The 26,988-nt window shown below is 46.5% G+C and overlaps 1 protein-coding gene across 2 annotated transcripts in view; it reads left to right on the top strand.

The window, feature by feature from the left end:
• Positions 1-3,165: 3,165 nt before the first annotated feature.
• LDLRAD3 (low density lipoprotein receptor class A domain containing 3) overlaps positions 3,166-26,988 on the top strand; it is a 242,096-nt gene continuing 218,273 nt past the window's right edge. For both annotated transcript variants that reach the window (XM_019470123.2, XM_019470119.2), the window contains exon 1: positions 3,166-3,270. In XM_019470123.2, coding sequence (XP_019325668.2) covers positions 3,225-3,270 — 46 coding nt within the window. In that variant the 5' untranslated portion in view covers positions 3,166-3,224. The remainder of the gene's footprint in view (positions 3,271-26,988) is intronic.

Raw genomic sequence — 26,988 nt, 5'->3', positions numbered from 1 at the left:
GACCCAAGTGACCCAGCCTTGGAGGTTCCCCAGCGACCCCTCTACAGTATCCATTGGTCATAAAGGCCATTCTGTGGGGGAGGAGACTGTACAAGTGCATGGATACCAGAAGGCAAGGATCTTTGAGAGCCATCTTGGAGACTGGCCACCACACCAGCTACCTTGTAATATGAACCACAACCACAGCTACCTTTTCTTAAGCAATTACTATATGCAAGGTACCATGCCAAAGAATTTACATATACTGTCTCATTTCATCTTGAAGGCAGCCCTAAGTTCCAAGTGTTCATATGATGCCTGTTTTACCCACAAGGAAATGGAGACTCAGAGAGGTTAATAACCTGCCCAAGGTCATAGAGCTAGTGTGAACAAGTGGGAGGAGCATGGGAGCACATCCCAAACACCTGAGCTCAAGCCCAGCAGTGCTGTTTCACCTGTAATGTTCTGGGAGCTGCTTTGAGGAGTGATACAAAAATGTAGGGAGTGGTGGAGATTATACCGATGACCGCAGAGGGACCAAGTCCCTTCACTTCTTTGTCAGCAATGGGAATCCATGTCAGAAGCACAAATACAAGGACAGAGTGTATCACTTGGCACATAAGAGACAAGTGCAATCTCGTTTTGATTTTTATTAAACCAAGCGTAAGAAAAAGACTTGCAGCTGCTTCTCTGAGACCTGAACAACTAACATTAGAACCTGTCGTGTTTTCCGGAAACAGAATGCCCTGTGTTTTTGATGGGATTTCAAGAACTGGGAAAGGGGAGAATAATGAAGTATAAAGAATGGTTTCACAGCCTGTCCCAACAGATATGGTGAGGAGGTTGGGAGTGATTCAGTATAAAAACAATTGAACTTCAGGAGGGCTTTACATTTCTTCAAATCATTTCAAAGACATTAGTACACTTAAAAGAAGTGTGTGTGTGTGTGAGAGAGAGAGAGAGAGAGTGAGAGAGAGAGAGAGAGAGAGGTGGAGAGTAAGCAATGTACACTAAATCATTCCCAAAGTTCATGGACCCAAAGGGACCTAAGGAAACAAGATCGTTAGCAGTGGGTCAGGTCCATTGCCCTTCTATATTCCTAAGGTTTGGAGGAAAACGAGCAGCTGGAGGAGAAATTACTTACCCTCTTGGGTATCATTTAAAAATTTTTTTGTTATATTTTTATTTGTTTTTGAGACACAGAGAGACAGAGCATTAGCAGGGGAGGGGCAGAGGGAGAGAAAGACACAGAATCCAAAGCAGGCCCCAGGCTCTGAGCTGTCAGCACAGAGCCCGACGCGGAGCTCGAACTCACAGATTGTGAGATCATGACCTGAGCTGAAGTTGAACACTTAACTGAGCCACCCAGGAGCCCCTTCTTGGGTATCATTATCAAAAGCTAGGGACTTCCCGGAAAAAATGCACATCCCACCTCTACCTTTTTTGCATGCAATTTTAGAGGCTTTAAAACTCCCTGAAGCCCATGGGATAGTCTCTCTAGTGTTCACAGATCCCAGGATGTACTCCTTGAATGCTAAATTTTTTGGAGAATTTATTTATATTTTCCACACTAGACACACTACTTTGTAGTGTGGAACTTGTTAAACTTTCCTATATCACATTTTCTCATTACTTTGAACTGTCATTGGTGTTTTAAAAAATTTTGACCTGATCCACTTGAGCTGTCACGTTTCTAGACTAGAGCTAACAATGAAAAAGTCACTGAACCTCAGCATCCTCGAGCTTGCCTCCAGTGCACCCCCAAAGTGATGCCGGCATCCCCGCTATAATCTCCCTGGCTAGTTGTCCCAGCACCCACACCTTCTGGACTCCTCCAAACAGGTACAACTTATACACAGTACAATTCGCCCGTCTTTGGTGTGCCTTTTAGGGATGCAGTTGTGTATGTTTTGACAAATGTATGATATTCTCTTGTGCCCCTTGCACCCATCTCTTTCCCATAGCCCCAGACCCTGGTCACTACTGATCTGATTTTGGTCCCTATAGCTTAGCTTCCCTCCTCCTCCCAGGTCTTATAAATGGAATCATACAGAATGTGCCCTTTGGGGCTGGATTCTTTCTCTTAGCATGAGTTTGATATTCACTCATGTTTCATTACATGATATAATTTGCTTATCCATTCACCAGTTGATGGACGTATAAATTATATCCAGTTTTGGGCAATTGTTTGTATTCGTTTTTTTATTTTTTGGGGGGCGAGCGGTGAACTTGTTGGGGGAAGAGGTACTACTCTGTATCTTGATTATGGAGAGGCAGGACTACTCTGCATGTTGATCGTGTAACACAACTTTACATATTTGGGGAGGGTCAGGAGGTGGAGGGTGGGGCGCAAAAGTGCCACAGCATTCTTCCACCATCTAAAACCCTTTGGCAATTTTCACCAGCGCCTCTCGGAGCTCCAACTGCATTCGAGCAGCTGTTCATTTTGCATCTGGGTAGGCCTTTACATTTTTTTTTTTCTTTTCCGCAAATGGGGGCCCCAGTGTTCCACTGGGCATAGGTAGACAAGATCCAGATGAAATAACTCTTAAAGGTGTTAGCTTCCCTACTCCACTTGTGGTTCTCAGATGTCAGTCTAGGAACCACCTAGACGCTTGTTAGAAAAGCAGAATCTCCGGCCCCACCTCAGACCCACGGAGTCAGAATCGGCATTTTAACAAGAATCCCGAGTGTCCAATGCATATTTACAGTTTGAGAAGCACTGGTCGCGGTATTCTGCTCTTGCTACTAAAAATAAAATGCATATTTTCTCATAATATTTGGTCCTTTCTTCCAAACTTTTTCTGTCTCTCCCTGGAGTGAACTAATTTTATAGTTAAGTCAAGAACTCCAGCTTGGGTCTGGAAGGCGGTGAGCGCCGCATCCTCGAGGATGGAGGAGCTAAGGGAGGAGAAAAAAGAGGGGGCAGAGAACAGAGCCCGGGCTGTTGGAAGAGCCTCGAAGCCCAGGCGGGAGGCGGCGAGGCCAAGGGGGCCGGACGCTCCGCAGCCCCGTCGGCGGCCCCTGCAGCCGGGCACGCGGGACAGGGCGCGGACGGCGCGCGCGGCGGGGCGCTGGCAAAACTTGGCTGAGCGCGGCCGGCGGCCGGGCCGGGGCGGGCGGGGCGCGCGGGGAGCGCGGGCGGAGGGACAGCGGGGGGCGGGGCCGGCGCGGCGAGGGGCGGGGTCAGCGCCGCGGCCGCGGGGGCAGCGACGGCGCCGGGCAGCGGGAGCGGCGGCCGCGCCATGTGGCTGCTGGGGCCGCTGTGCCTGCTGCTGAGCAGCGCCGCGGGTGAGTCGGAGGGCGTCGGGCGAACTTCCTGCGGGGCGCGGGGCGGGGGTGCGGCGGCCGGGCTGCGATCGCGCGCCCTCCCCGCGGCCCGGCTGCGTCTCCCGGGCGAGTGTGCACGGAGGGCGGCCCCCGGCGCCGGGCTGGCCGGGACCCGGGCGAGGGGCCGCGGCGGGGTGCGCGCAGTCCTATTGTGTGGGCGTGCGGGCCGGCCGGTGCGGAGGGCTGTGCGCGCGGGCGGGGCTTTGTGTGCAGCCCGGCTGGAGAGCCCGGCTGCTGCCCCGATTGGGCGTAGCTCCAGTGCGTGTGTGTGTTGTGTGTCTTGGGGAAGGGAGGAGGGGAGGGGAGGGGAGGGAACTCTTCCCTGATCCCATCTTCCCAGGCTCCCGGTGCTGGGCGCTGTGCGAGCCTCCCCAGGGCCTCTTCCCGCATCCCTCGCGTGCACCCTTGTGCCTCAGTTTCCCCCCTGGACGTCTGGCGGGTAGCATGGTGGCTTCTTTCCACTCCTTCCGGAGACTGTGTTTGGTTTGGGTAAAGAGAGATGATGCAGGGCCAGACCTGGGAATTATTAATCTTTCCCACTTATCCTGGGAGCAGAACGTTTGTCATCTGGCCACCCTGAGTTGTTCCTCAGCGAGTGCCCAGACTGGCGAGGTGCCCGTTGAGAGTGCACCCGAGCTTCATCTGGAGGCCCTTTGGACCAGGCATCACCACAGCGGGTGCATCCTGAGGTTCTGGGAAGCAGCAAGCCTCTTTCCCTTCCTGACAGCGTGCTGTCCCCTGGAACTTTTCTGCTGATGTGGTCACGCTCAGAATTCCAGCCCAGGAGCCCTTCCTCCTCTGCCCCGGCCCGCTGGCCACAGCTGTCAGCTGCCCCTCCTCAGCTTGGCCCGCCCCCTGACGTTTATTTCTGGGCAGCTGATGCCCAGAAAGTGGGTGACAGGGCCCAGTGAACTTTCTTCAGCAGAAGCATGCTTGCCTGACATTTGTGCTATCCACTTATCTAATGTATGCCTGATTTCCCCAGATGCTTCTAGCTGTTTGCTGTGGAGGTGTCTGTGGTGGTTCATGTGTTGGGAAGTTGAGGCTCACATCACTCTGAGCTCCCCCACTCCCCCATGTGTGTTTGGAAAGAGAAATCCCCCTCCTTCCTTGAAGTCCCTGGTCCTGGTCATCCTCAGAATCCACTGGGCAGCCTTTCCCACCTCTCAGACCTGTGACATCATCCCCACCCCTGGAGACCCGTTTTGGTGTCTGTGGGTTTGCTGTGCCTTCCAGTGATGGTGGAATGGTGGTAGGTGCCATGGGGTTTTAACTCAGTCTGGGGGACAATGCCCTGTTTCTCCTGAACTGTCAGGCCAGTCCAGCGAAAGAGTCCCAAGGGGGCATTGGCAGCTATAGGTAGGTGTGAATGAGCCTGTGTGGGGGCTGTTAGAACAGGGAGCTTTCCAGGGCCTCTAAATTCATGCTCTCCATTTGCATAGCCGTGATGTGTCCCATGGTAACATCCAAGTAGGACAGTCTGGAAGCTGGCTCTTGTAGGTGTCCTCAGATTTGCTTGTGGCTCAGTGGACACTTTTTGCAATTCCCAGTTGGTACTTGGTTGCTTTGGTTGAGTCTCCATGTCTGTAAAAATAGCTGTGAAGTTAATTTTGTCCTTCTCTGGTCAATGCTGGTTATTTAATACATGGATACGTATAAAATAGCGTTACAATAAATAGTCACAGTGGGGAGGGAGAAATTGGGGGTCACAGAACCTCCTGACTGTCCGTGGTGGTGGTTTTCCATTCCCTGTGGTCATTGCATCAGTGTGGCTTTGAATCATCTTTACAGTTGTTGCTTTAGAAACTTCTAGGCAGGTTGGGTTGTGTGTGCATTTTCCGTGTTACATTAAGCATCATCCTTTTAGCATGGATTCCGCGTTGACCCAGTGTGTTACCAGAAACAGGTCTGGTCGTTTTTCTTGATGCCCCCCGGGTGCCCCTGGCCTTCCAGCCTCTTAGAGAAGCCCATGTGTGGTTCAGTTTGGGGTTCATAGTGGGACCAGAGACTCCACCCCTCTATCTCATATCCAGCTTCTTGGTCCTCTTCTGGGAAGTTGGAAAAACAAGAGAGATTATAAAAGCCAGAACTTTGGATTTCTGTCTCCCCTTGGAGAGTCTGTGAAGAAAACTGGGGTCATAGTTAGTTGAACCCTACTCTGAGTTTCTTTGTAGGGCTGGGAGGCCACTGACATCTCAAGAGCAATCCGGAGGCCTTTGTTACTCAGGAACCCCAGACACCTCCATGTGTTTTCTTTTTCTTCCTTTGTTATGTTGTTTGTGTCAGTGAAGTGAAGCATTGATTTTTTTAGCTGTTGTTATGTTTTAACGTATCCTGTGAGAAAGACTCAGCCCATCCAATGTCCAGTTTCTTTTCCTGTGGTGGGCTTGCTGGGTTTTAAGTGCACAGATGGTGAGCCGTGTCTGATGGTGACCGTGTCCTGCGGGTGGTCAATCCCACCTCCCCTTGGGCGGACCTTTGCTTCCATTCCCTGACATTCTCCTTCTGTCAGTGAACACGCTTGCTTTTCCCCCCATGTGTACTCCCAGGAGTGTGAGTACTGACCTTTTCTCCTGGAAAGATCTACTTAATGGTGTGAGCGGGTAGATTTCATTATTATTTTTACCTAGTTGAGTAACATCGCGGCCCAGCCCTGGTAGATGAGACTGGGCACTGTGTACCGAAGTACAAATAAACACACCTTGTTGCTGTTCCTCTTCAAAGAGATGGGACAAAGGTTCCCTGCTGGGGTCTGAGGTGTTTTTATATGACAGCCCACTTAGGCCTTTGACCTTGATATGGGTGGGGGAGGAATAGCCGAGTGAATAGGAAAGGGCAGGATGGTCAATTCTGGGCCTCCAAGACTGGTGTAGACACCTTTTTACCAAAGTCTCCAGGGTAACTTGAAAGTGGGCTTGTATCTCACCTTCATGAAGCATTTTAGAAGAAGCTGGGAGTAGGAGAGTTTGTAGTCAAATAATCTCATAGTAAAGACTTGACCTTGCCTGTTTGCACGGGCCCAGGGAGAAAGAGGACCCAGTATTGATGGCAGGCACATATACGTGTGAGATATTTTGCTTGCCACTTTAAATGCACGATCTTGTTGAATTTTTTCAATGGTACTGTGTGGCAGGAAGTCATTTTATGGTTCACGAGAACTCATTCATACCCAGGATGCCGGAGTGAGGACTGACGCTTGGATTCTAACTCTGGCTTCTTGTTTGCAGGAATCATGCACACAGCTTCCACGCCTTTACTCCCACTTGCTTTTGTGAATTTAACAGTCAGTGAGATTGTTTCCATAAACACCCCTCCTCCCTAAATCTGTTCGCTTTGTGGTCACTGCTCTGAACTTACCAGTTGGTGTTCATGGGAAATACAGAAAATACATCTCAATCCTTGAGGAAAGATGGAACTTTTCAAAATAGCACGGGTCTGTTTTGCTGTGTTCATGGTGGGGAGGCTTGGTGGAAAGATACCATGGGCCATGGTTGGATTTCTTGACCTGAATTGTAATTACTTGGCAGGGGGGGTGGGGAGTGAGGAGGGTTGGGTTGTTTTTGTTCATTGAGATCTATATGTATACATTCCCCCTTTTTTATATGTTTATTGTCTTTTACAATTAAAAAATAAAAGATGCTATATGCCATAGGCTGATGGAACTATTTTTAACTGTAAGATAGCCCCTGGGGACAAGTTTTGTTCTTTGGATCCTCTGGGATCTGTTTTGTTTGTGGAGTTTTCTTGTTTGTTCTCTTTTCCTCTTTCTTTCTCTCTTTAGAGTATTTTGGAAATGGTTGGGCCATCCTAAGTGTGCTGGTTTTTCTGCCAGTGCCTATACCTGACCTCCAAGGAGATTTTTAAGATGGTTGTGTGCGCGTGCATGCGCGCTGCGCGTGTGTGTGTGTGTGTGTGTGTGTGTGTGTGTAAGTAAAGGAGCTGTTCTTTCTTTGTAATTGTTGTAAAAGAATCTGCTCTCTCGGATGCTGAGGAGTACCTTTAAAAATGTTTGCTGGGAAAGCAGCCAGGTACTTTGAAGAGGCGGCATTTGCTTGTCACATCATCTGCTTGATTTTTTTTTTAGTCAAAAAAAAGTTTATTTATTTATTTTGAGAGAGTGCTTGCGTGGGTGGGGGAGGGGCAGAGAGAGAGGGAGAGAGAACCCCAAGCAGACCCCACGCTATCAGTGCAGAGCCCTACTTGGGGCTCGATCTCATGAACCATGAGAGCATGACCTGAGCTGAAATCAAGAGTCGGAGGCTTAACCGACTGAGCGCCCCAGGTGCCCCTGCTTGCTGTTTGATGTTGCTTACCAGAAGAAGTGGACTTTTGTGACTGGGTAGCTGCTCCGTCCTAGGGATGGCAAATGTTTCTTTCAGGTAGGATTGTTAGAGTTTCTGGACATGATTGCAGGGATGGGGTTGGTCTAGTGCAGGATTTCGCAGCCTCAGCTCTGTCGACTTTTGGGCTGCATCGTTCTTTGTTGTGGGGACTGCCCTGCCATTCTAGAACATTTAGCAGCATCGCTGGTTCTAGCCAGTAGCGGCTCCTTCCTCCTGGCCTCCCACACTTGTGACAACCAAAGATGTCTCCAGATGATACCAAAAGCCCTCTGGGGGCAGAATGCACCTCCCCCCCCCCCCCCCCCGGGTTGGGAACCCCTAGGGTGAGCAAGCCCCCTTGCCATACACCTTGAGCGTTGTTACTGCTCATCCAAAATATCTTCTAGATGCGGTGGGTTGGGATGGCATCCTCCTTCCAAGGGGTCTTTTAGTCATCTGGTTTCTGCTTTCCGTTTCCACAGCCCCAGAAGTTCAATGTGAAAGTACAGTTGTAATTAGAACCGCCCAGCACTGACCCTTTCTCTCTCGCTTCCCCTTGTACCACAGTGAAAACTTTTGGGAGTTTTACATTGCAGATTCAGTTCTCCTGGGAGAGACTCCTGAGGAGGGTGACAGCTGACGCCAGAAGCCTCTAGGCTCCCTGAATGTGAAACTGGGGAGGTTCACCCTGCCTAGAAGTCCGCCTTGGGAGTTGTGTGTTGAAATCTTAACCCTGGAAGTCCCCCCTTCCTCTGCTCTACAGAGCAGTTACTGTTCTTCTCAGCTTCCCTCCCCTCCCTGTGATTCCTGCTTCCTTCCCATCAAAGGGCTTTACAACTTGGGTCGGTTGTGCAGGTGGTGGGGAAAACCATCTCTACTAGGGGCAAGATGGTTTTGGGGGAATTTTCATCTCGGACTTTGTTCTCTGAGGTCTTTTTAGAGTTTATGTGTCACTTTATAACACTCGGATTCCTTTAAGACACTTCGCCTTCCAGCTGTCATTTCCCTTTGTTCAGTGTCCAGCTTTCCTCAAGTGTTTTCCTTCCTCCTCTCCTCAGACCAGCAGTGTGCATTGTCTGCGGTCTTTTGTGCAGGAAAAAAGGAGGCTCCACGAAGAGGGATGCTGGGCTTGAAGGGAGAAGCGTGTGTTATCTTAGGTCAGGCACCTGTGCCTCCGGTCACGTCCTCTTCAGAGAGGCTTTTCCAGGGAGGAGCTCTTGCTTCCCAAGCACGCAAATGTGTGTTCCCTTTTGTCTTTGGATCAATTAGAAAATTCTTCTCCAAGTTTTACGTGGCTCTTCATCAGCGTGGCACCAGCTCTGCCCTGTCCATGCTTTGCTCGAGGGGCCTGAAGCTGCGTAAACGTGTTCATTGTCCTTGAAGAACCGGATGATCCAGTGATGGCAGTGGGGTTGTTTCCCTTCTGTCCTTATCTGGGAAGGCACTTGTCTGCAGGCACTATTGCAAAGGCGTTCTGGATGTGAGGTGTACCGACGCGCACCTGGCCTTGATGGGAACAGAGCTGCGGGGACGTCACAGGGCCTCAGCACAGGTGGATATCTTGCCTTTGGGGATATGAAACGGATGAGTCCTTCTTGAACAGGTTTCAGAGGCGGTGGCCCCATTCTGACTTGCTTTCTTTTGCTTTCCAGTTAGAATGCTGGGTCACGCGTGTGGGTGTTCTAAAACGCTTGTGGCTCTTGGCTTCAGGGATTTGAAGAAGACGTTTCTTCTGTGGCTTGTGGGCAACAACCTTCTTTATCGTTCAACAGATATGTCATATTTCTTGTGTCTTTCGTGGTATCTAGGTGCATAATAATGGCTGTCCCTCCTTGAAGGTTTTCTCTATGTGGCAGGGTGCCATGGCTGTATATACATTATTTTGTTGTAATCTTCTTGAATTAAAGCCATGACAAAAATAATACACCAGATACCTGCTTATTATAAAGATTCAAACAAAATAGGATCCTTACAATAAAACATTAAAATCCTTCTTCGTCTTTCATTTACATTATCTCTCCTTTTCCTAAATTACTATGAACTGATATATATCATTTTAGCCCTTATATGGATTTACACACACACACACACACACACACACACACACACACACACACACACACAATTTAATGAGCTCATATGTCTCTGTATTTGTAATTTTTCGACTTGTTGTTTTCACTTAAATATGTATTTTTTACATACATACTTAAATATGTTTTCTGTCACTTTTACTTTGAGCTATGTGAATTAGTTATGTCTGCCCCCACCCCCACTCCCGTTTGGAAACGTCATTTATTCCAAAGCATTTGGCATTACCTCTTAACCTTAATGTGCACTACAGTAAGGCCTCAGCTCTTTGTGTGTGTCTTCCTCTATTAAGTACTTTAAAGTTACAGAATTGCTTTGCAAAAATGATGGAATTGCAGTCATTTTTCCAATGACAGATATTTGCTTCCCTATCACCACATTTTCACTGTTTCCTCACTTTTTTGTGTACGCACTGATTTTTCATTAAATTTTTTTTAAGTTTATTTTGAGAGAGCGAGAGCGAGCGGAGGAGGGGCAGAGAGAGAGAGAGAGAGGGAAAGAGAGAATCCCAAGCAGGCTTTGGGGCTCCATCTCACAGTGAGCCAAAGTCACGAGTCAGACCCTTAACCAGTTGAGCCCCCCGGGTGCCCCTAATTTTTCATTTCAACATTGGCTCTCAGTATGGTCTTTAAAAGACATTCTGAATACCAACCTCTTCAGTACTGTCAGTGCCCAGAACTGGACAGAGGTGAGGACACCATGAATGGCTGTGACCAAGTTTGCCCAGGTACCACCAGTGACCAGTAAATCACTGCTTCTGTTTGTCCTGTGCTATCACAAGATGCTGTTGGCTGTTGAGCACATCTTGATTTCAGACATATTTCAATATTAAAGATAAATTGGGTACATCTGATTTCGATGTATTACAAAAACAAAGATATGCATTGTCTTAACCATCTTTCGGTTCTTACATATCCACCCGTTCTTTTAAAAACATCTTCTGGTATGTGTGTATACCATAATTCATTTTTTTATTAAAAAATTTTTTTAATGTTTATTTATTTTTGAGAGCCAGAGAGAGAGAGACACAGACAGAGCGAGAGTGGGGGAGGAGCAGGGAGAGAGGGAGACACAGAATTTGAAGCAGGCTCCAGGCTCTGAGCTGTCAGCACAGAGCCTGACGTGGGGCTCAAACTCACAAACTGTGAGATCATGACCTGAGCCAAAGTTGGACTTAGCTGACTGAGCCACCCAGGTGCCCCAAATCTTATTTCATTTTCAAGCAGTTTATTCAGGTAGGTGGTATGCTTTGCCATTTTATAGATGAGGAAACTAGAAGGCTAAGTAATGTTCCCAAGCCCACAGCCAATAAAAGGTGGTTTCAGAATTGGCATATAGGACTGTACAACTTGAACCTGTGCACTTAACCGCTGGACCACTGGCTTTACTGCTCTGGCATTGAGTAGTCACTCAACTCAAGTTCATGTATGCTGGAAGAAGCAGGTGTACTCCCTAGCTTGTGCTAGACAATTCCATCATTGGGTAGTGATGTCAATATTGATTCCAGTTTATCATGTTGGATAGAATGATGTTAGCCATTAGAGTCAGGGGGCGTCCTAAATTGATTTTGTTCGAGTGGCTTGGTTTTGGCAGATTTAAACTGATGTTCTTCCATTCCTCCCTGTGGAGAACTTGTCATTTTAGGTATTTAAATTGGCCTTTGTGGAGGCTTGTTTTATTAAAAGAAACAATAACAACAAACAAGTTATTTCAACACCAGGAGACTTGCCTTTGAATGTATTAATGATGGAGAATTTTTTTCTCCCTGTTGCTGGAAATATTTTATTGGAATGCCAACCTAAAGCAATTTCTTTTTGGTCAGTACTTCCCTCAAATACTGCTGGGTTGCCAAATAGAAAGGCTCACTGTTTATAAAGTCCAGAAATAGGTTTTTTAAGACAGAAGTACAGTGCTGATTATAATATCTCATATAAAAAGAAAAACTGAAGTTTTATTCTTACTTTCTGACCCTGAGCTGAAGCTTGTATGGTTCACGTATGGGAGAACTTTTTCTGAACACTAGTCGTTGATGTTATTCATTGTGAAAGGTGAAATGTTAATATACTGCACCAGAAATAAGGTAGAAATAATTTGCCCCATTTCGTTGCCCCAAACCACAAGGTTTGCTCTTGTGGGCAGTGGGTCGTACCTTGTGAGAAAGTAAGGCCACAGGTCTGTCACATGTTAATAACTCTAGGCAGACCAGAGTGAGCTGAGCCTCAGGATTCCAAAGTGTCTCTCCCATGTCCTCTCCTTTTCATGAGTCATTGTGATATCAGGAGACTGTTAATTGGGTGGATTGGCTGGTGCTCAGATCCAACTGTGATTTTTGACAGACAAATAGCACAGTGTGAAGACAAGGTTGTCTCTGGCCTGGAGAGAGGCCACAGAGAGGGAGGGCAGCCATTTAGCTTACTCTGGAACAGGCCTGTGGGAACTGGGTGCTGGAGGAACATGGAATTTATGAATAACTTGATTGAGAAGACTTGCAAACCCAAGGAGCCAGTGTTCCACGTGGGACACTCATGTGTCTGTTGGCATACAGAAATGAAAGCATAAAGGGTGTTTAATTTTACTGCATTAAAAATCCCTTCTCGTTATTATAAGGCCCAGTGAGGTTAGCTTCGGGGATATCAGAAGTGTGTCGTCTTTGATGGCAGCCCTGGAACATTTTCCTTCAGTCCTAGCCTTGAATCAGAGCAGTGTTCTCCGGGAGTCGTTAAACTAATTGGACATGGCTGAAAAATGAGTCCCAGTCACTCTTGTAGCTCCATGGTCAGTTAAAAAAAGCCTCTCAATTGGTTTGGAAAGTTCTAAATATAACTTGTTTTTTATTTTAAAAATAAAATGGGGGACTTGGGGGCGATGGAAGGGTGATTAGCAATGTAGGGTGTTTCATCAGAAAAAAATCCAATGCCATAAAAAAGTGTCAATGCTGAGAGAAACCAGAACAGAACGGAATAAAGGGTTTTGAAAACAGATTTCATAAAAACATCAGCATAAGCTTGATGAAAAAGTGTGATAGTAGCAAGTGAGGCCAGCTGGCAGGACCTGGGGAAGCAGGCCTGGAAAGTGTGGGTGCTAATTACTGTAGAAGAGATGAAGTTAAAGAGATGGCCTGTCAGGAATATTCTGTATCAATGAAAGATAGAGCTAGCCTTGTAAGCGTCATATATAGATAAACTGTACATCCTTGGATCTATGAAGGGGAGCAGCGATGCAGGGAGGCAGAGACTTAGCACACCCCAAATTCCTTCATGTTGCCCAAGTAGATGGTAAGGACAATACAAGAAAAACTAACAGATGTCGAAAATATAATAGGGACCCTCAACGTTTGAGTTATAAACACACCAGAGGAGTTGGAGATGCTCAGACATTGGAATAGATATTCTGGGAAAGGAACGCTGTTCAGCCTCAAGGGGAGAGTATCAGGATCTTTTCAAAGTACAGTAAAACCTTGGATCGCAAATAATTTGTTTTGCAAGTGTTCCACAAGATGGGCAAAGATTTCTAATAAATTTTAACTTGATAAACAAGCGATGTCTTGCAATATGAGTAGCACATGATGCCGAATGTCACATGATTGCAACTGAGCCAATGGTCCTCTCTTTCTCTCACTGTGGAATTGCGGGTGATTGTCTCCCATGCTTGGATGCTTGGTCTCACATCGTGTTGTTTGGCAGAAATCAGTGATTTTTCAGAACATTGGAAGGTGCCCACAACTGGCATGGGTGTATTTTTTGTCACTTCAAAGCACCTGTGGACAGTCCTTTGCTTTTCCATACAAGAGTAAGCTTAGGAATGCTTTGCCTCATTCTAGGTCTGGCTGCCTGCAGATATAGACCCTTTTCTCTGCTTCCTTATTGCCAGTTAATTACATACAGTATATGACAAGAGTTTGTCAATACTGTCCTGTAGTCAACATCCATGTAAGTGCCTACAATGGCCCCTGTGAAGAAGGGTAAAAAGAAAGGCAGTAAGAAAGAGACAATCACAGTGGAAGTTAAGGAAATCATGGAGGAGTATGCACGAGGTATGCAAGTGGCTGAAATTGCAAGATTTTATAAAAAGTTTACATCTGCATCTCGTCTGCAGAGGAGGAGGAGAAAACCGGAGGAATCCCTCACTTCAAATGAGATTAGGGATATGTGAAAAATGTGGGAAACTGCAAAATTTTGTAAATATTTTGGGTAATTTGGGTATAAAACCACCACTCGAATAAGGCTGTGGAAGTGCAAGAGATGAATCTGTTTAACGACAGTGCAGTGTTGCAGTTCCATGAAATCCTCAAAAGGAGGCAAAAGCAAGTGTCATTAGAAAGGTTCCTTGTTAAAGTTGCAGGGAAAGAAAAAGATTCCATTGAGCCAATAGATAGTGATTCTGTCAGTGATGGTGAAAGTTGTTCAACGCAATAACCCCCCTTTCTCTTGTCTCCCTCACACCAGCCCCAAATGTTTTCAAAGGTAAGTGCAGGTTAACTTATTTATATTTATTTATTTTTCTTTATATTTTGTGTTGTCTTCATTGTTTTATATTACATTACAGTATTGTCATTATCTTATATGAATGTTTTTGGGTTGTGGAGCAAATCATCTGGGTTTCCATTATTTCTTATGGGGAAGTTTGCTTTGATATACAAGTGCTTTGGATTACAAGCATGTTTCCGGAACGCATCATGCTCTCCAACCAAGTTTTAATTTATAAAATGTGACTCAGCAACAATCCTGAACAGAAAAAAGGACTCTTCCTTTCTTGTGTGATTAAAATTCCATGAGGCAGGATGGCATCAGGCAGGTTCTTTGAAGGCTGCTTAGTTGCCGTGATAGTCTAGCTCCTGAGTCAGTGCTTGGCATAATGTCAATCACCCAGTACAGTACCCGGTAGGTTTCCTAGAAGGAATGGAGGTGACACTAAGGACGTGTGGTTTTGAGAAAGAGAGGCAATTGAAGGAAGTATGAAATTTCCCTGGTCAAGCTGGTTTTGCCCTTGGGTGGCACATTGTTTCTCTTCCAGATTTTGGAACAGTCTTACTCATTTTCAAAGACCTAGAAAGGTCTTTACCAGAGATACCTGTGACTGAAAAAAGACAAAGAAGAAGAGGTCTTTGCGAGGGAACCGATGATCACCATGTTAAAATCAGGGGATAAATTAGTCCCTTGTGAGGCTGGCATGTGGTATGTAAAAAGGGTGTAGGACAGGTCAGTGAAAACTGCTTTGCGTCTTAATTCCATTTGAAGGGAGTTAATAGGGAGAAGTTACCAAGAGGAAAAAGGGAAAACAGTTCTGTTTTGTGAAATATCACTGTTAAACATGTTAGCTAGTAAGAAATTGAAGGTTGTCTTCTGGTCTCATTTCAAAGCAAATAAGAATTTGCTGCCTAAACCACATAAATGATTCAAGGAAGGAAGTGCATTAGTAAGCATAATCTTAGAAATGGAGGGTGATAGAAATACACCAGTTATAAGAGTAGATGTAAGAAAAAAAGCTGTCACTAACTCTTAACTGAAAAAAAAATCACCCATCTATTCATTACAGGAGATATAGTAAAAACCAAGAGATATAAACAGAATGAAAAGTTAGGGAAATAAAATTCATTATGCAAGGGCTACTTTTATGGTATCAGATAAGTAAGTTCATGGCATTAAGCATTAAGAGAGATAAACAGTGTTACTGCAGATAGCTAAAGGTTCATTAAACAATGAATATCTGGTTATCCCATATAAAAAGACATGAAGAATTAGGAACATAATTAAAGGGTACTTTAATTCATAATTGTTGAAGGTCCTTCAAGTATAAAATTCGTTAGTGCTTGCCAAATTTTGGAAGGTTAAAACACTTAAAGAATACATAATTTTAATGTTGCAAAGGAAATGTCCGTGGGAATAGGGGAATGCAGGTGGCAGACGGGCTGGTGTCGGTCTGCAATGGGGTGTGGAGGGTGGGCCCGGCGTGTTCTTCTGGATATTCCCAACAGCCTTTCCTCCACACACCTGCTCCCTGGACTCGTGCACGTGTTTGCTAATGGAAGCTTTGGGGATAAAAAAATCCTCCCTGCTAATGAGATGAGAAAGTTGATTCAGCTTTCAGTTGGGCTGAGCAAGTCTGACACTGATGGCTGCCCAGGGCTGGTGTCTGGGCATGAGAGTTTCCAAGGGCGGCGTAGGGCCGGCCATATGGATGGCAGAGAAGATTTTTGAGAAAGTCATTGGGAAGGAAAGTCTATTTTTGATTTTATAGATTAGTAAGCATTGATAATATTTGAATTATGAGCAGACATTTTCCTGGTTGAGTATAGTGGATTTTCTCCTTTAAGATTATAGTGTAAGGATTATCGTGTGGTGCTTTGCTCTTCAAAGTGTGATCTATAGGCCCACAACATCAGCATCACTGAACCAGAGTCTGCAATTTAACCAGATCCTTGGGTGATGTATGCACCCATTGAAGTTTGAGAGGTGCTGATGTAGTGGCCGAGGATACAGGCTTTTGAGGAAGTCAGCCTGGGTTCGCATCCCGCTTATTCCCTTGACCTTGGCCAAGTTTCTCAAACATTTACCAACCCACTGTGTCTTCATCTGTAAATAGGAGTAATGATGGTTGAAACCATTATTGCCATGTTGAAATAGTTTAAGTGAGATACTGCACATAAAGCGGTTCTTTTTTTTTTTTTTTTTTAAGTCGTATTTATTTATTTAGAGGGAGAGAAAGCACAGGCAGGGGAGGAGCAGAGAGAAGAAGAGACAGAATCCTAAGCAGGCTCAGCACCATCAGTGAGTGCAGAGCGGCTCCAAGTCACGAACTGTGAGATCATGACCCGAGCTGAGATCAAGAGTTGGACACTTAACTGACTGCGCCACCCAGGTGCCCCTAAAGCATTTAGTTTTTAAAATTGCCTACTAAATGTTACTTATTTTAATAATTACTCAGGTTTATTATAAAAGTTTGGAGAGGAGTTTAGAAAAACACAAGTTACAGTGTTACAAACTAAAGATTGTTAACACATTGGTTTATTTTCTTTTATTTTACGTATTTTTGATCATGCTGGGAATAAATTTTGGTATACTCCTCTTTTCTCTTGTGAGTATAGTATAAGCATTCTCCCTTGTTAAACTAATCTGGGGGAACAGGTGGTCTGACATCACCGAATGGCTGGGTGTATTCTTTGAAGTTGGCTATAAAAACCACCTAACCCGACCAAGTCAGTGGCCAGCTTATACATAGGGGATGATATTACCTGCCCCATCTCATTTTATGTGGTGGTCATGAGGGTCCCCTGAGGATCACGTATTCACAAACAGCTAGTGCGGCGTCTGACTCTCGATTTCAGCTCAGGTCGTGATCTCATGGTTTGTGAGATCGAGCCCCACGTTGGGCTCTGTGCTGACAGCACAGAGCCTGCGTAGGATTCTCCCTTTCTCTCTGTTCCTTCCCTGCTTGCGTGTGCACATGTGCACACATGCTCTGTCTCTCTCTGTCTCTCTCAAAACAAATAAGTATTAAAAAGAACAGCTAATAATAGGTATGATGCTGTTTGTATCTATGTTATTATAAGTGGATGGTGTTAACATGTAGAAAAAACCTAGAACCATAATTACCTACTGACTCCACAATTCTACTGTTAGGACTTTATCCTAATAGTGTGGGATGTGTACAAACTTTCAGCTAGGATCATGTGTGTGGCAGCATTGTTTTTAATGGTGAAACGCTGGAAGCAAACAAAAGACTCATGAGAAAGTGAGCTATTACATCAAATGCTAAAATACTAGGCAGACTGAGAAGGATGCTGTAGGCCTGTACTTTCAGTAAGCTGTCCCCTAGCCACATGTGGCTACTTCAGTGTAAACGGGTTAAGATGAAATACAATCGATCAGAAATTAAATTCTTCCTTCACTCCACGCAGGTTTCAAGGGCTCAATAGCCTCAGGTGGCTGGTGGCTACCTTCTTCCACAGCTCAGATGCAGAACATTTCCATCATCTCAGGAAGTTCTTTTGGATAGCGCCACTGTAGAAGAATAATTCTTACATGGAAAGGAAAATTTTATGAGACAGAATGATTCAAATTTAGAGAGAGGGAGAGAGAGAGAGAGTGTGTGTGTGTGTGTGTGTGTGTGTGTGTGTGTGTGAGAGAGAGAGAGAGAGAGAGAGAGAGAAATTGTCCCGTGGTGTTTGGGGAACAACATGGCATTTCCTGATTTTTCTAAGTTCATCAAATCTGGCCCTAATGGTCCCCACTCACCAGAAGCTCGAGATTCGGTACAAGTGGGTTGGTGAGGCCTCTTCCTGTAGCTTCTTTCAGGACCCTCGGTGTCTGACCTGATCATTGCTGTTGCTGTTGCTTTTTCTTCCAAAACTCGCTGCCGAGCATTGGCCCTTCTTGTCTGCCCAACACTTCAGTCCCTCCCTTCCCATGAGTTAACTCCCCTTACATTTCACAGCAATGGTTTACAAGAGTTGCGAGAGAGGAAACCACTATGCTCCCTTCCCCATTCAGATTGGTAGGATAGTGTTACCTATTAGAGGGATAAAGGCTGAAATCATTCTACGTTAAATGGAAGACAGTAATAACAACACATCTCCTCTGGAGTCATTTGAAAATGTGTGCTCTGCTTTTAATCTGGTTTGCAGATCCTAGCAGGGACTGTGCAGGAGGGCTGTACAGAGGTGGACCCTCCCTCCCCTGTCCCTTCCAGCAGTCTCTGTACCCAGGCACCCAGGCCTCAGTGGGAGTACTCCCTTCACCTTGCCAGTGGGGTCAGCTGAGACAAATAACCCTTGCTTTGACTTTCTTGGAGGTGCTGTTGGTGCCTGAGGGATCCCTGTCTCCTGTTGCGTTTTTAGAAACGATTCTGGCCCGCTTGCCCGAGAAAGGACGGTGTTGCGCGGCTCATTCCTCCCCCCACAGCTAAATGCAGCCGTTATGTGTGGAGTGTGTGCCCTTGTTTACTGTCTGGTCCTACCGTTGATTTAGACCGTGTCTGTGTTTGTACAGTTTCTCAAAGAAAGTTTCCTCTTCACCCTTCAGGACCTTGCCAGTGAATCTCCTTGTCTCGAAAGCTGCCCTCCCATATTCAACTCCCAACCACAGAATTAAGCTGCCTTTTTAAAAATTTGGTATATGGATATGCTGCAAAATGATCACTAAGTAAGGTTCACTTACCATCCATCACTTGGCAGAGTTGCAGGTTTTCTTTTCTTGTGATGAGAAGTTTTAAGATCTGTCCTCTGAGCACCGTGTTATTAGCTGGAGTCACTGTGCTATATGTTACATCCCCAGGACTTAACTGCTGTTATAACTGGAAGTTTGTGCCTTTTGACCTCTGTCACCTGTTTCTCCACCCCCACCCCCTGCCTCTGGCAGCCACCAATCTGTTCTCTATTTCTCTATGAGTTCGGGTTTTGGGGTTTTTTGTCTGTTTGTTTGTTTTTATTTTGTTTTATGATTCCATATATACGTGAGATCATACAGTATTTGTCTTTGTCTGACTTATTTCACTTTCCGTAATTGCCTCACGGTCCATCCGTGCCGCCACAAGTGCCAGGATTTCCTTCTCTTTTAAAGGCTGAGTAATATTTCATAATCTCACTTTTTTTTAAGTTTATTTATTTATTTTTTTGGGGGGAGCAGAGAGAGAGGGAGGGAGAGAATGCCAAGCAGGCTCCACACTGTTGGCGTGGAGTCTAACACGGGGCTCGAACTCATGACCTGAGATCATGACCTGAGCCGAAACCAAGAGTAAGATGCTTAACCGACTGAGCCACCCAGGCGCTCCTTATACATGTTTTAAAGTGTCATAAATGCTATCATACTGAGCATATTTTTCAGTTTACTTTTTCATTTATTCTTATAATATTGAGGTCCATCCATGTTGCCGTGTATAGGTGTATTTTTTTAGGTAAACTCTACGCCCAGTGTGGGGCTCTAACTCACGACCCCAAGTTCAAGGGTCGCACACTCTACTGACTGAGCCAGCCAGGTGCCCCAATATAGACGTGGTTTTTAAACTGCTGTAAGATACTCCATTGTATGAATATACTGCACTTTGTTTATTCATCCCTTAAGGAGACCTTTAGGTTGTTACCGCACCTGTTTCCCCACGTCTTCCAATATTTAGAATTAAGAGTTCTTAGTTTCCCAAGAGCACAAAGCAGTAACTTGCCTTGGTTTTAGTGTCTTTTCCCCTGAAAAGTAGGGAGGGGAGTGTGGTAGGCTGTGGCCAGTCTTCAGCCCGCCCCACCCCCTCCTCTACCCCCATTTGGATGTAGATAGAGAAGCCTGAGGGCATTTGGTACCGTGCAGGTAATGGGTGGTTGTTCCACAACCACCAGAGTTCAGGACCAGAACTCCAGGTTTAGGGCTGGCTGATAAGGTCTAGTTCTGCCGGGGAGTAGAATGTTTCCTTTTCACATGGATTCTGGGTGCTTCTGTGTCCCAGCATCTAGAAGGAAGCTTTACTCTGTGAGAGCTGCTGAGATCACTGAACTAAGTTTGTGAGCAAACCAGCAAAGCTGTGGGAGCCACTTTCTGGGCCCCACTTCTGATGGAGGTATAGGGTTCAAGAAGGCAGGCTCTTTAACCAAAAAGATCTGGGTTCAGATACTGGCTGTTGACCTTAGACTGGTTATAGAGACTCTCTATGCTTCAGTGAGCTCTTTAACCTATAAAAGGGAGATGAGAATAATGCCAGCCTCATAGCACTCTTGGGAAGAGTGGACAAGGTCATGCATGCAAGGTGCCTCTTAGCCCAGCGCCTGGTACTTCATCAGCACTCACCTGCTTACCAGTCCATGCTCTGAGACTGGGTTTGAGGGCTGGGGGTGTCGTTTATGCCAGGATCCCCTGTGTTGGCACTGATGTGGGTGCTCTCAGTGAACATTTGTTGAATGAATATATGAGTTTCTACCTATGTATGTGCTTCAGTTTGTTTGTAAAGCAGGTTATGTCAAGGCTTTTGAATTTTATACTAAGAGCCATGAGAATATTTTTAACCAGTGACTACTATGATCCTGTTTGGACTTAAACCAGAGATGAGGACTGTTGGTCATTCTGACATTTTCAGTCTTAAAAGTTTCATGAATCCGAAGTCAGGTTTTTCTGACTCATTTTCACACTGACTTTTAAAAATGTATTTTTCCCATCTCCCCCCTTCCTGAGATGTTTCTTCCCTGCCTTCCTGGTCCTTCTGAACTACATTCGTAGTTTTCTTTCTGTTGGTGGCTCTGAAATATACAAGTGTTTGAAGTTTGAACTTGAGCTAGTCGACAAGTTCCAGGGGGTATTCCCCTGCATAACCTGGGATATATTGAAGGTTCGGTGCTGAGTTCAATTCTAGAGGCAGAGTCCGGAGAATTCCGAATATGTTAGAGTTCTGCTTCAGGTTCCCAGGGCTCACTCCGTCCGTTGTCTTGCTGCAGACGACTTTCTTCCATAGTAAATTTTGCATCGAAGGGGGTGTGTGTACCCTGCAGAGCCAGCCTGCAGAGTAAGTGACTGATGGTAAATTTCCCTATGTTGTTTCTGCTCTGACTTCCGGGGAATTGCAACCTCCCAGCTTGCTTCTGGGAGGTTCATTAAGTTGCTTGGGTTCTCCGGAGCACTTCCTTCTACATGAGTTCCTAAGGTGAACAGAAGGGCCTCAAAGATGTTGAACGAGAAACGTCCTTTCTTTAAGCACATTTAAAGGGGCTTCGAGGAACTCCTGCCTGTTCCCTTTCCTATTGAAATAATTTTCATTTCTTTGAGAAATGGAGGGTGAGGACAGAATGGGAAGCAATGGGAATCTCTGTGGACTTGAGTTATTTGCACACATACGGTACCATAAAAAGGCCATTGAGTGGATTTAGAAACCTGGTGGGGGCGTAGGAGATGGGGGAAAAAAAACCCAGAGTAAAGGCTGCCTTTGTAAAATAAATAAATAACACTGCCACTTGGAGAAGGTGAGTCAGACGAAGGTAGGAAAATAATGTGGTAAAGATTAAACCCAAAGAGGACAAGCAAAACAACCCAGAAGGCAGAAGTACAAAGTTGTAAATGTTAATGGGAGAGCAAAGTAGTCGTGCACTGACTGAGTGGGCCAGGCCTTAAGGACGTTGGGTTTAAATCCCACTGGATTTGAATTTTAATTACCATTCACATGCATTGCCTGAAAGTTGGGGATGGACGTGTGTGTATACACACAGCCTTGTGTGTGTGTGTGTGTGTGTGTGCGCGCATGTGTACACATATAACCATTGCTAGCTTTGGTCTTAAGAGAAATTTCACATGGGACATAGGAGGTCTTCATCCTGTATCTGCTTATCTGTTTTAAAATGATAGATTGGGGACTATGTCACAGGGGCTTCTTAGAACAATTATTTATCGTTCACTTACTTGTAGGACACTGTGGCAAGTCCTGCTGGACATCCAGAGTTTCCCCCTGACTTTGAGGAAAGAACGCAGGAACAGAGGGAGAATGTGCAGATTCTGTCTAGGTCTGAGTAAGGCATCGGGTCTTAGTGTGAAGAGCTGTACGGTCACAAGAGTGGCATGGACCAAACGCGGTAGAATTCAGAGGATGTCCACACTTAACACCTCCTGCGATGGATAAGCAAGGATCGTGAAGGAGGTCCTGACACGGGCTTGGAGGAATGGGTGGAAGATAGGCTGGAGTGCCAGGCTGGCATGGGCAGAGTCCCAGAGGTGGGAAAGTATGAAGAATAATTGGGGAGCCCCAAGGACGACAGTTTTGCTGGAGTCTCCAGGAGTGGTGGGGGCAAAAGCTAGAAAGAGGGCATGCTGTACTATGAATACTCCTCCTTACCGTGTTCCCAGTTACTGGCACCTCCTGTGCCCTAGTTATTGGCACTTCCTGTGTCCCAGGCACTGTGGAAAGTGCCTTACTCCAACCCCCTATGAGATAGGTACCGTTGCCATCGCTTACTTGACCTGGTAGGAGACTGATGCTCAGAGAAGCAAGCAACTTGCTAGGATGTGGGCAAAGAATAGGCTGCGGGGCCTGGGCTTTCCTAGCTTCTGTGGGTGGGGTGGTGATGAGGGCCGCACAGGCCAGCGAGAGCTTGGGCTTGCGTGACGGAGGTTAGGAGGCCGTGGCCTAGATTGAGGTTGTGTAGCACACGGGGGTTGGCTACTATGCAGGCTCCACTATATCTGAGTGCAACGAACACTGCCTCACTCACACCGCCAGATGCAAGCTGCAGGGCAGGGGCCTGGATTTGGATACCTTCGATTGAGCCGTTTCCCTGCAATGGTGAGAGCAGACGCTGGCTTTGTAAGTGAGGGTCAAGCCGTTGAGCTGGGGACGAAGTGTAGGCCGCCAGGCATCGGGCGATTCCCAGACTTGGATTTCTGGATCAGTAATATTATGAAAAATAAACCCAAAATGGGTGGGCTCCTGATGTTGGGTCACCTACTTGTATTTGATCGCGTGAGAACAACGTAAAAAAAAAACCCGCCCTTTATTATATCGCTGTTTTATATAAGAAGTCACGTTTTACTGAAAAAAATGTAGGGGTTTCTCATCCTCAGCGTAAAGATGGTCCTTTACATGGAACAGACTACCTGTAAGGAGAGTTCACGGCCGTTGCTCCTAAAGTGCAGTGAACACCTTGCAGTATCTGGGTGTTTTCAGACACACATTTGGGACCCGCTGGGAGAGGCTGTTGAGTCCCCAGAGGTGATTTCCTTTGGGGAAGGGGAGGGAAGCTGCATGGCACATTGTGGGGGGAGGGGGAGGATGCAGGTGCCTAGTGTTTAGGCCTGTGCGTACTTAGGATTTAGAGAAGAGTGTTCCAGGGCAGGGAGCCCTGACTGTGTCCACAGGAGCTGGGGAGGGATCTCGTGAACACAGGAGCAGGGAGGAAAGCCAGAGAGAGGAGGGAGGGAAGAAGGGCAGTGGAGGGGGCAGACTGACCACCATTTAGCACCTGGCAGGAATGCGTGCAGAGCGGCCCTTCACTTAATCCTTGTAAGAAGTCTTTGGGTCAGAGGCGTTACTGCTCCCATTTGCCAGATGGGGAAAGGGGAGCCACATGAGTGTTTGGTGTACCCGAGTCACCTCAGAGCTAGGTCGCAGAGTTGAGGTTCTCGTGGAGGCTGACACCTCTTTTTATTTCTCTGCACGGGTCCCTCACTCTGGGATGACATCGGCATCCTGTTTGGGAGCCCTTTCAATGACTCCTGTAATTTATTCGGGGTAATCGTTGTGATGTGCCAAGGCACTTCTGATTCCCTTGGGGACTTGTGTGGTTGGCTGTCTTGTGACTTGGTGACCGTTTCAGCTGGTTACACCCCTTCAAGTGCAGCCTCATCATTTGGCAACTGGCAGACGGTATCTGCAGACCCACAGATTTTGCCGTTGTCATTACCAAGAATCCTTTCCTAAGTGTGTCCGGTGTGTGCACTGATCCGCGGCTAAGCTTCACCAGTTTGTGTGCGGATCTGGGTCCTAGAATCCGTGTGTCCTGCACGGAGGTGGCAGCTGGGGTTCCGGGGTGCTTGTTTCTCCCTCTTACAAAACTGAAGCTCCCAGAGAGGAAGGGGGGATCCCCAAGCGGGCAGGATTCGAACCCTGGCCCCCGCCCTCTCGGTCTGGGCTCTTCTCACCTCCCTTCTGCGGAGGCCTCTCTCTCACACTGGTGTGAACTCTCATAGAGGGCTTCCCAGAAAGCTCAGAATAGAATCTTTGAATAGCTGTCCAAGGATGGTTTCAAGGATGGTTTACCTAGAATTTCAGATATTTTCCTCTTTTAATGGAAGCTCTGTCTGGCTAGTTGGTTCACGGGGGCCAGCTTCGCCCAGGCCACTTGCTTCCCAATTTGCAAGCATCCTCCGTGGACAAAATCCACCCTACGGGAGCTTACGCCTTAATGAGTCTAGTCAAAGTCAGTCTCATGGCGTGGGCAGTAGCTTTGATCGTCCCGATGGGTCTTTTGGTTTCTGCCCAGGAGGGAGTGGGGAAAGGGCTTTGCCCAGGATCGATGCATCGCTTCGCTGGGTGCACCATCTGGCCTGGCTCTCCGGGGAAGGCCCCAGCGTGTGCTGCTCAGGATTCAGCCTCAGCCCGAGGCTTTATCTCCCCTATAGCCCGGGGGCTTCCAGGGCTTTGTTTCTGGAACATGTTGTTCAGTTGGAAGGCAGCCAGATGTTGGGACCAGAAGTGCACACCTTTAGGAGAGCCCGTTCTGCTTTTAGAGCAGCCCGTGGGGCTCCTTCCTGGCAGACCAGCTCCTCTAGGAGGAGGCGCGTGGGGCCCACGTGTGGGTGTGGGGTTTCCTCAGACAGACCCACTGATAAAACATCTACATCGGTGACTTGGTACCCAGCCCTGGTTTGTTTGCTTTAAAAGGCTCAACAACACATCAGCCGTAAGGATGCCGGCTTGTTAGCTTTTGGTTTCTTGCTTGTGGTTTTTGTTTTTATGAGGAGCGGGGAAGCCAGGCCTGATGTTCTGGGAAGGAGCCTGCTGTGTGGGAGAGAGCTCCTCCCTTGTGTGTCTCACAGTGATGAGGCTCCCGCCCGTCGAGCGCTTTCTGTGTGCCCCGGCTGTGTTCTTGGTGCTTTGCGTTGCCGTCGTTTTCATCTTCTTACCATCTCCTAGGGGGGTTGAATGGCATCCACGCACAAAAACATATGTTGCAGTCTAGTTGCGAGTGTGACCATATTTGGAAATGGGGTCCTTGCAAAATGCAGTTTGTTAAGATGAGGTCATACTGGATTAGGGTGGGTCCTGATTCCAGTGACTTTAAGAGGAGGGGACACACAGACAGAGGAAGATGGCCCTGTGAAGACACAGTCGGGAATTGGAGTGATGTAGGTACAAAGCAAGGAATGCCAAGGGGGGCTGGCTACCACCAGGGCCTAGGGGAGAGATGAGGAAGCATTCTTCCCGAGAGCCTTCAGAGTGAGCCTAGCCTTGCCAACACCTTGACTTTGAACTTCCAGCCTCCAGAACTGTGAGACGGAATAGATTTCCGTTGTTTTTCACCACCCGGTTTGTGACAATCTGTGAAGCAGATCGTGAAGCGGTAGGAATTACCTAGGAGGGTAATAACCCCATTTTGCAGATGAACAAACCAAGGCTCCGAGGGGTTAAGTGTCCTGCGTCGGGTCACTCAGCGTCTGTGTGGACACAGACAGACGGGAGGATGGCGTGACAATGCTGCCAATCTACACCTTCAAGGTGGTGACTTTATGCTCTCGGCTCTTTAGGACATCTGTACTTCTTCAACTGGACAACAAAGACTGGGAGTCTGTAGCAGGGAGGTGTGGGGGGACCATCAAAGTGTCTTAAAGGAGGAAAGACACGGGACCAGAGGAAGCACAGTGGCTTAAGCCTGTCTTTTAACGGTCTGTTTTAAATTGGTACAAAAATGGAAGAAAATACAGTGAAAAAGTAGTTCCCTCTCTTACCCCTGCTGCCTTGCCACCTGGGTTACTAGTTACAGTTATACTAGTTCCAGCCCAGAGGAAACCGGTCCTCAGATGCTCGTGTGTTCTTCTGGACGAGCTGTTTAATACATAGTACGTATGTATGCATACATCTGTGTATCTATAGTACATAGCTATGACGTCTGTAGATATCTTTATATAATTGTGTATATGTATAATATTATGTATATATAACATAAATTTAGAATCTTTATTTTATTAAACAAATTTTTTTAATGTTTATTCTTGAGAGAGAGAGAGAGAGAGAGAGAGCCTGAGCAGGGGAGGGGCAGAGAGAGAGACACAGAATCTAAAGCAGGCTCTGAGCTGTCAGCATAGAGCCCGATGCGGGGCTTGAACTCACCAGCCGTGAGCTCATGACCTGAGCCAAAGTTGGACGCTTGTTTGATCGAGCCACCCAGGCGCCCCAATTTAAAATCTTTATATTGTTTATATTTTCCAACAACTTTGCATGAATTTTTTGATTTGAGTTTTAATGTTCTGAAAAAGAAACACAACCATATGGTATGATACTCATAAGGTACAAAAGAGCACACAGTGAAAAGGCGTCCTCTGATCTAATCCCCAGCCACTCCTCGTCTCTTCTCTGGAGGCACCTGTTTTTTTGGTTGTTGTTGTTTATTTACTAAATATATTTCAGAGCTCTCTCTCAGAACAGAAAGAGCCGCCTCATTTATTTTTATGGTTTATAGTATTCGTGGCGTTCTGTTACCTGGATGGACCATAAATTATTTAGCCCATCTGCTATTGGTAGATAGGATGACTTCCATCTCTGCTGTGACAATTGTGTTAAATAGCCTTACACATAGGTTATTTTAAATATCTAG

The sequence above is a fragment of the Panthera pardus genome, unplaced genomic scaffold (assembly GCF_024362965.1).
Source record: "Panthera pardus isolate Hobbes unplaced genomic scaffold, ASM2436296v1 HiC_scaffold_12, whole genome shotgun sequence".
Taxonomy (NCBI): domain Eukaryota; kingdom Metazoa; phylum Chordata; class Mammalia; order Carnivora; family Felidae; genus Panthera; species Panthera pardus.
Note: the sequence above shows the minus strand (reverse complement) of the source record. Positions and strands in the feature narration are given on the sequence as shown.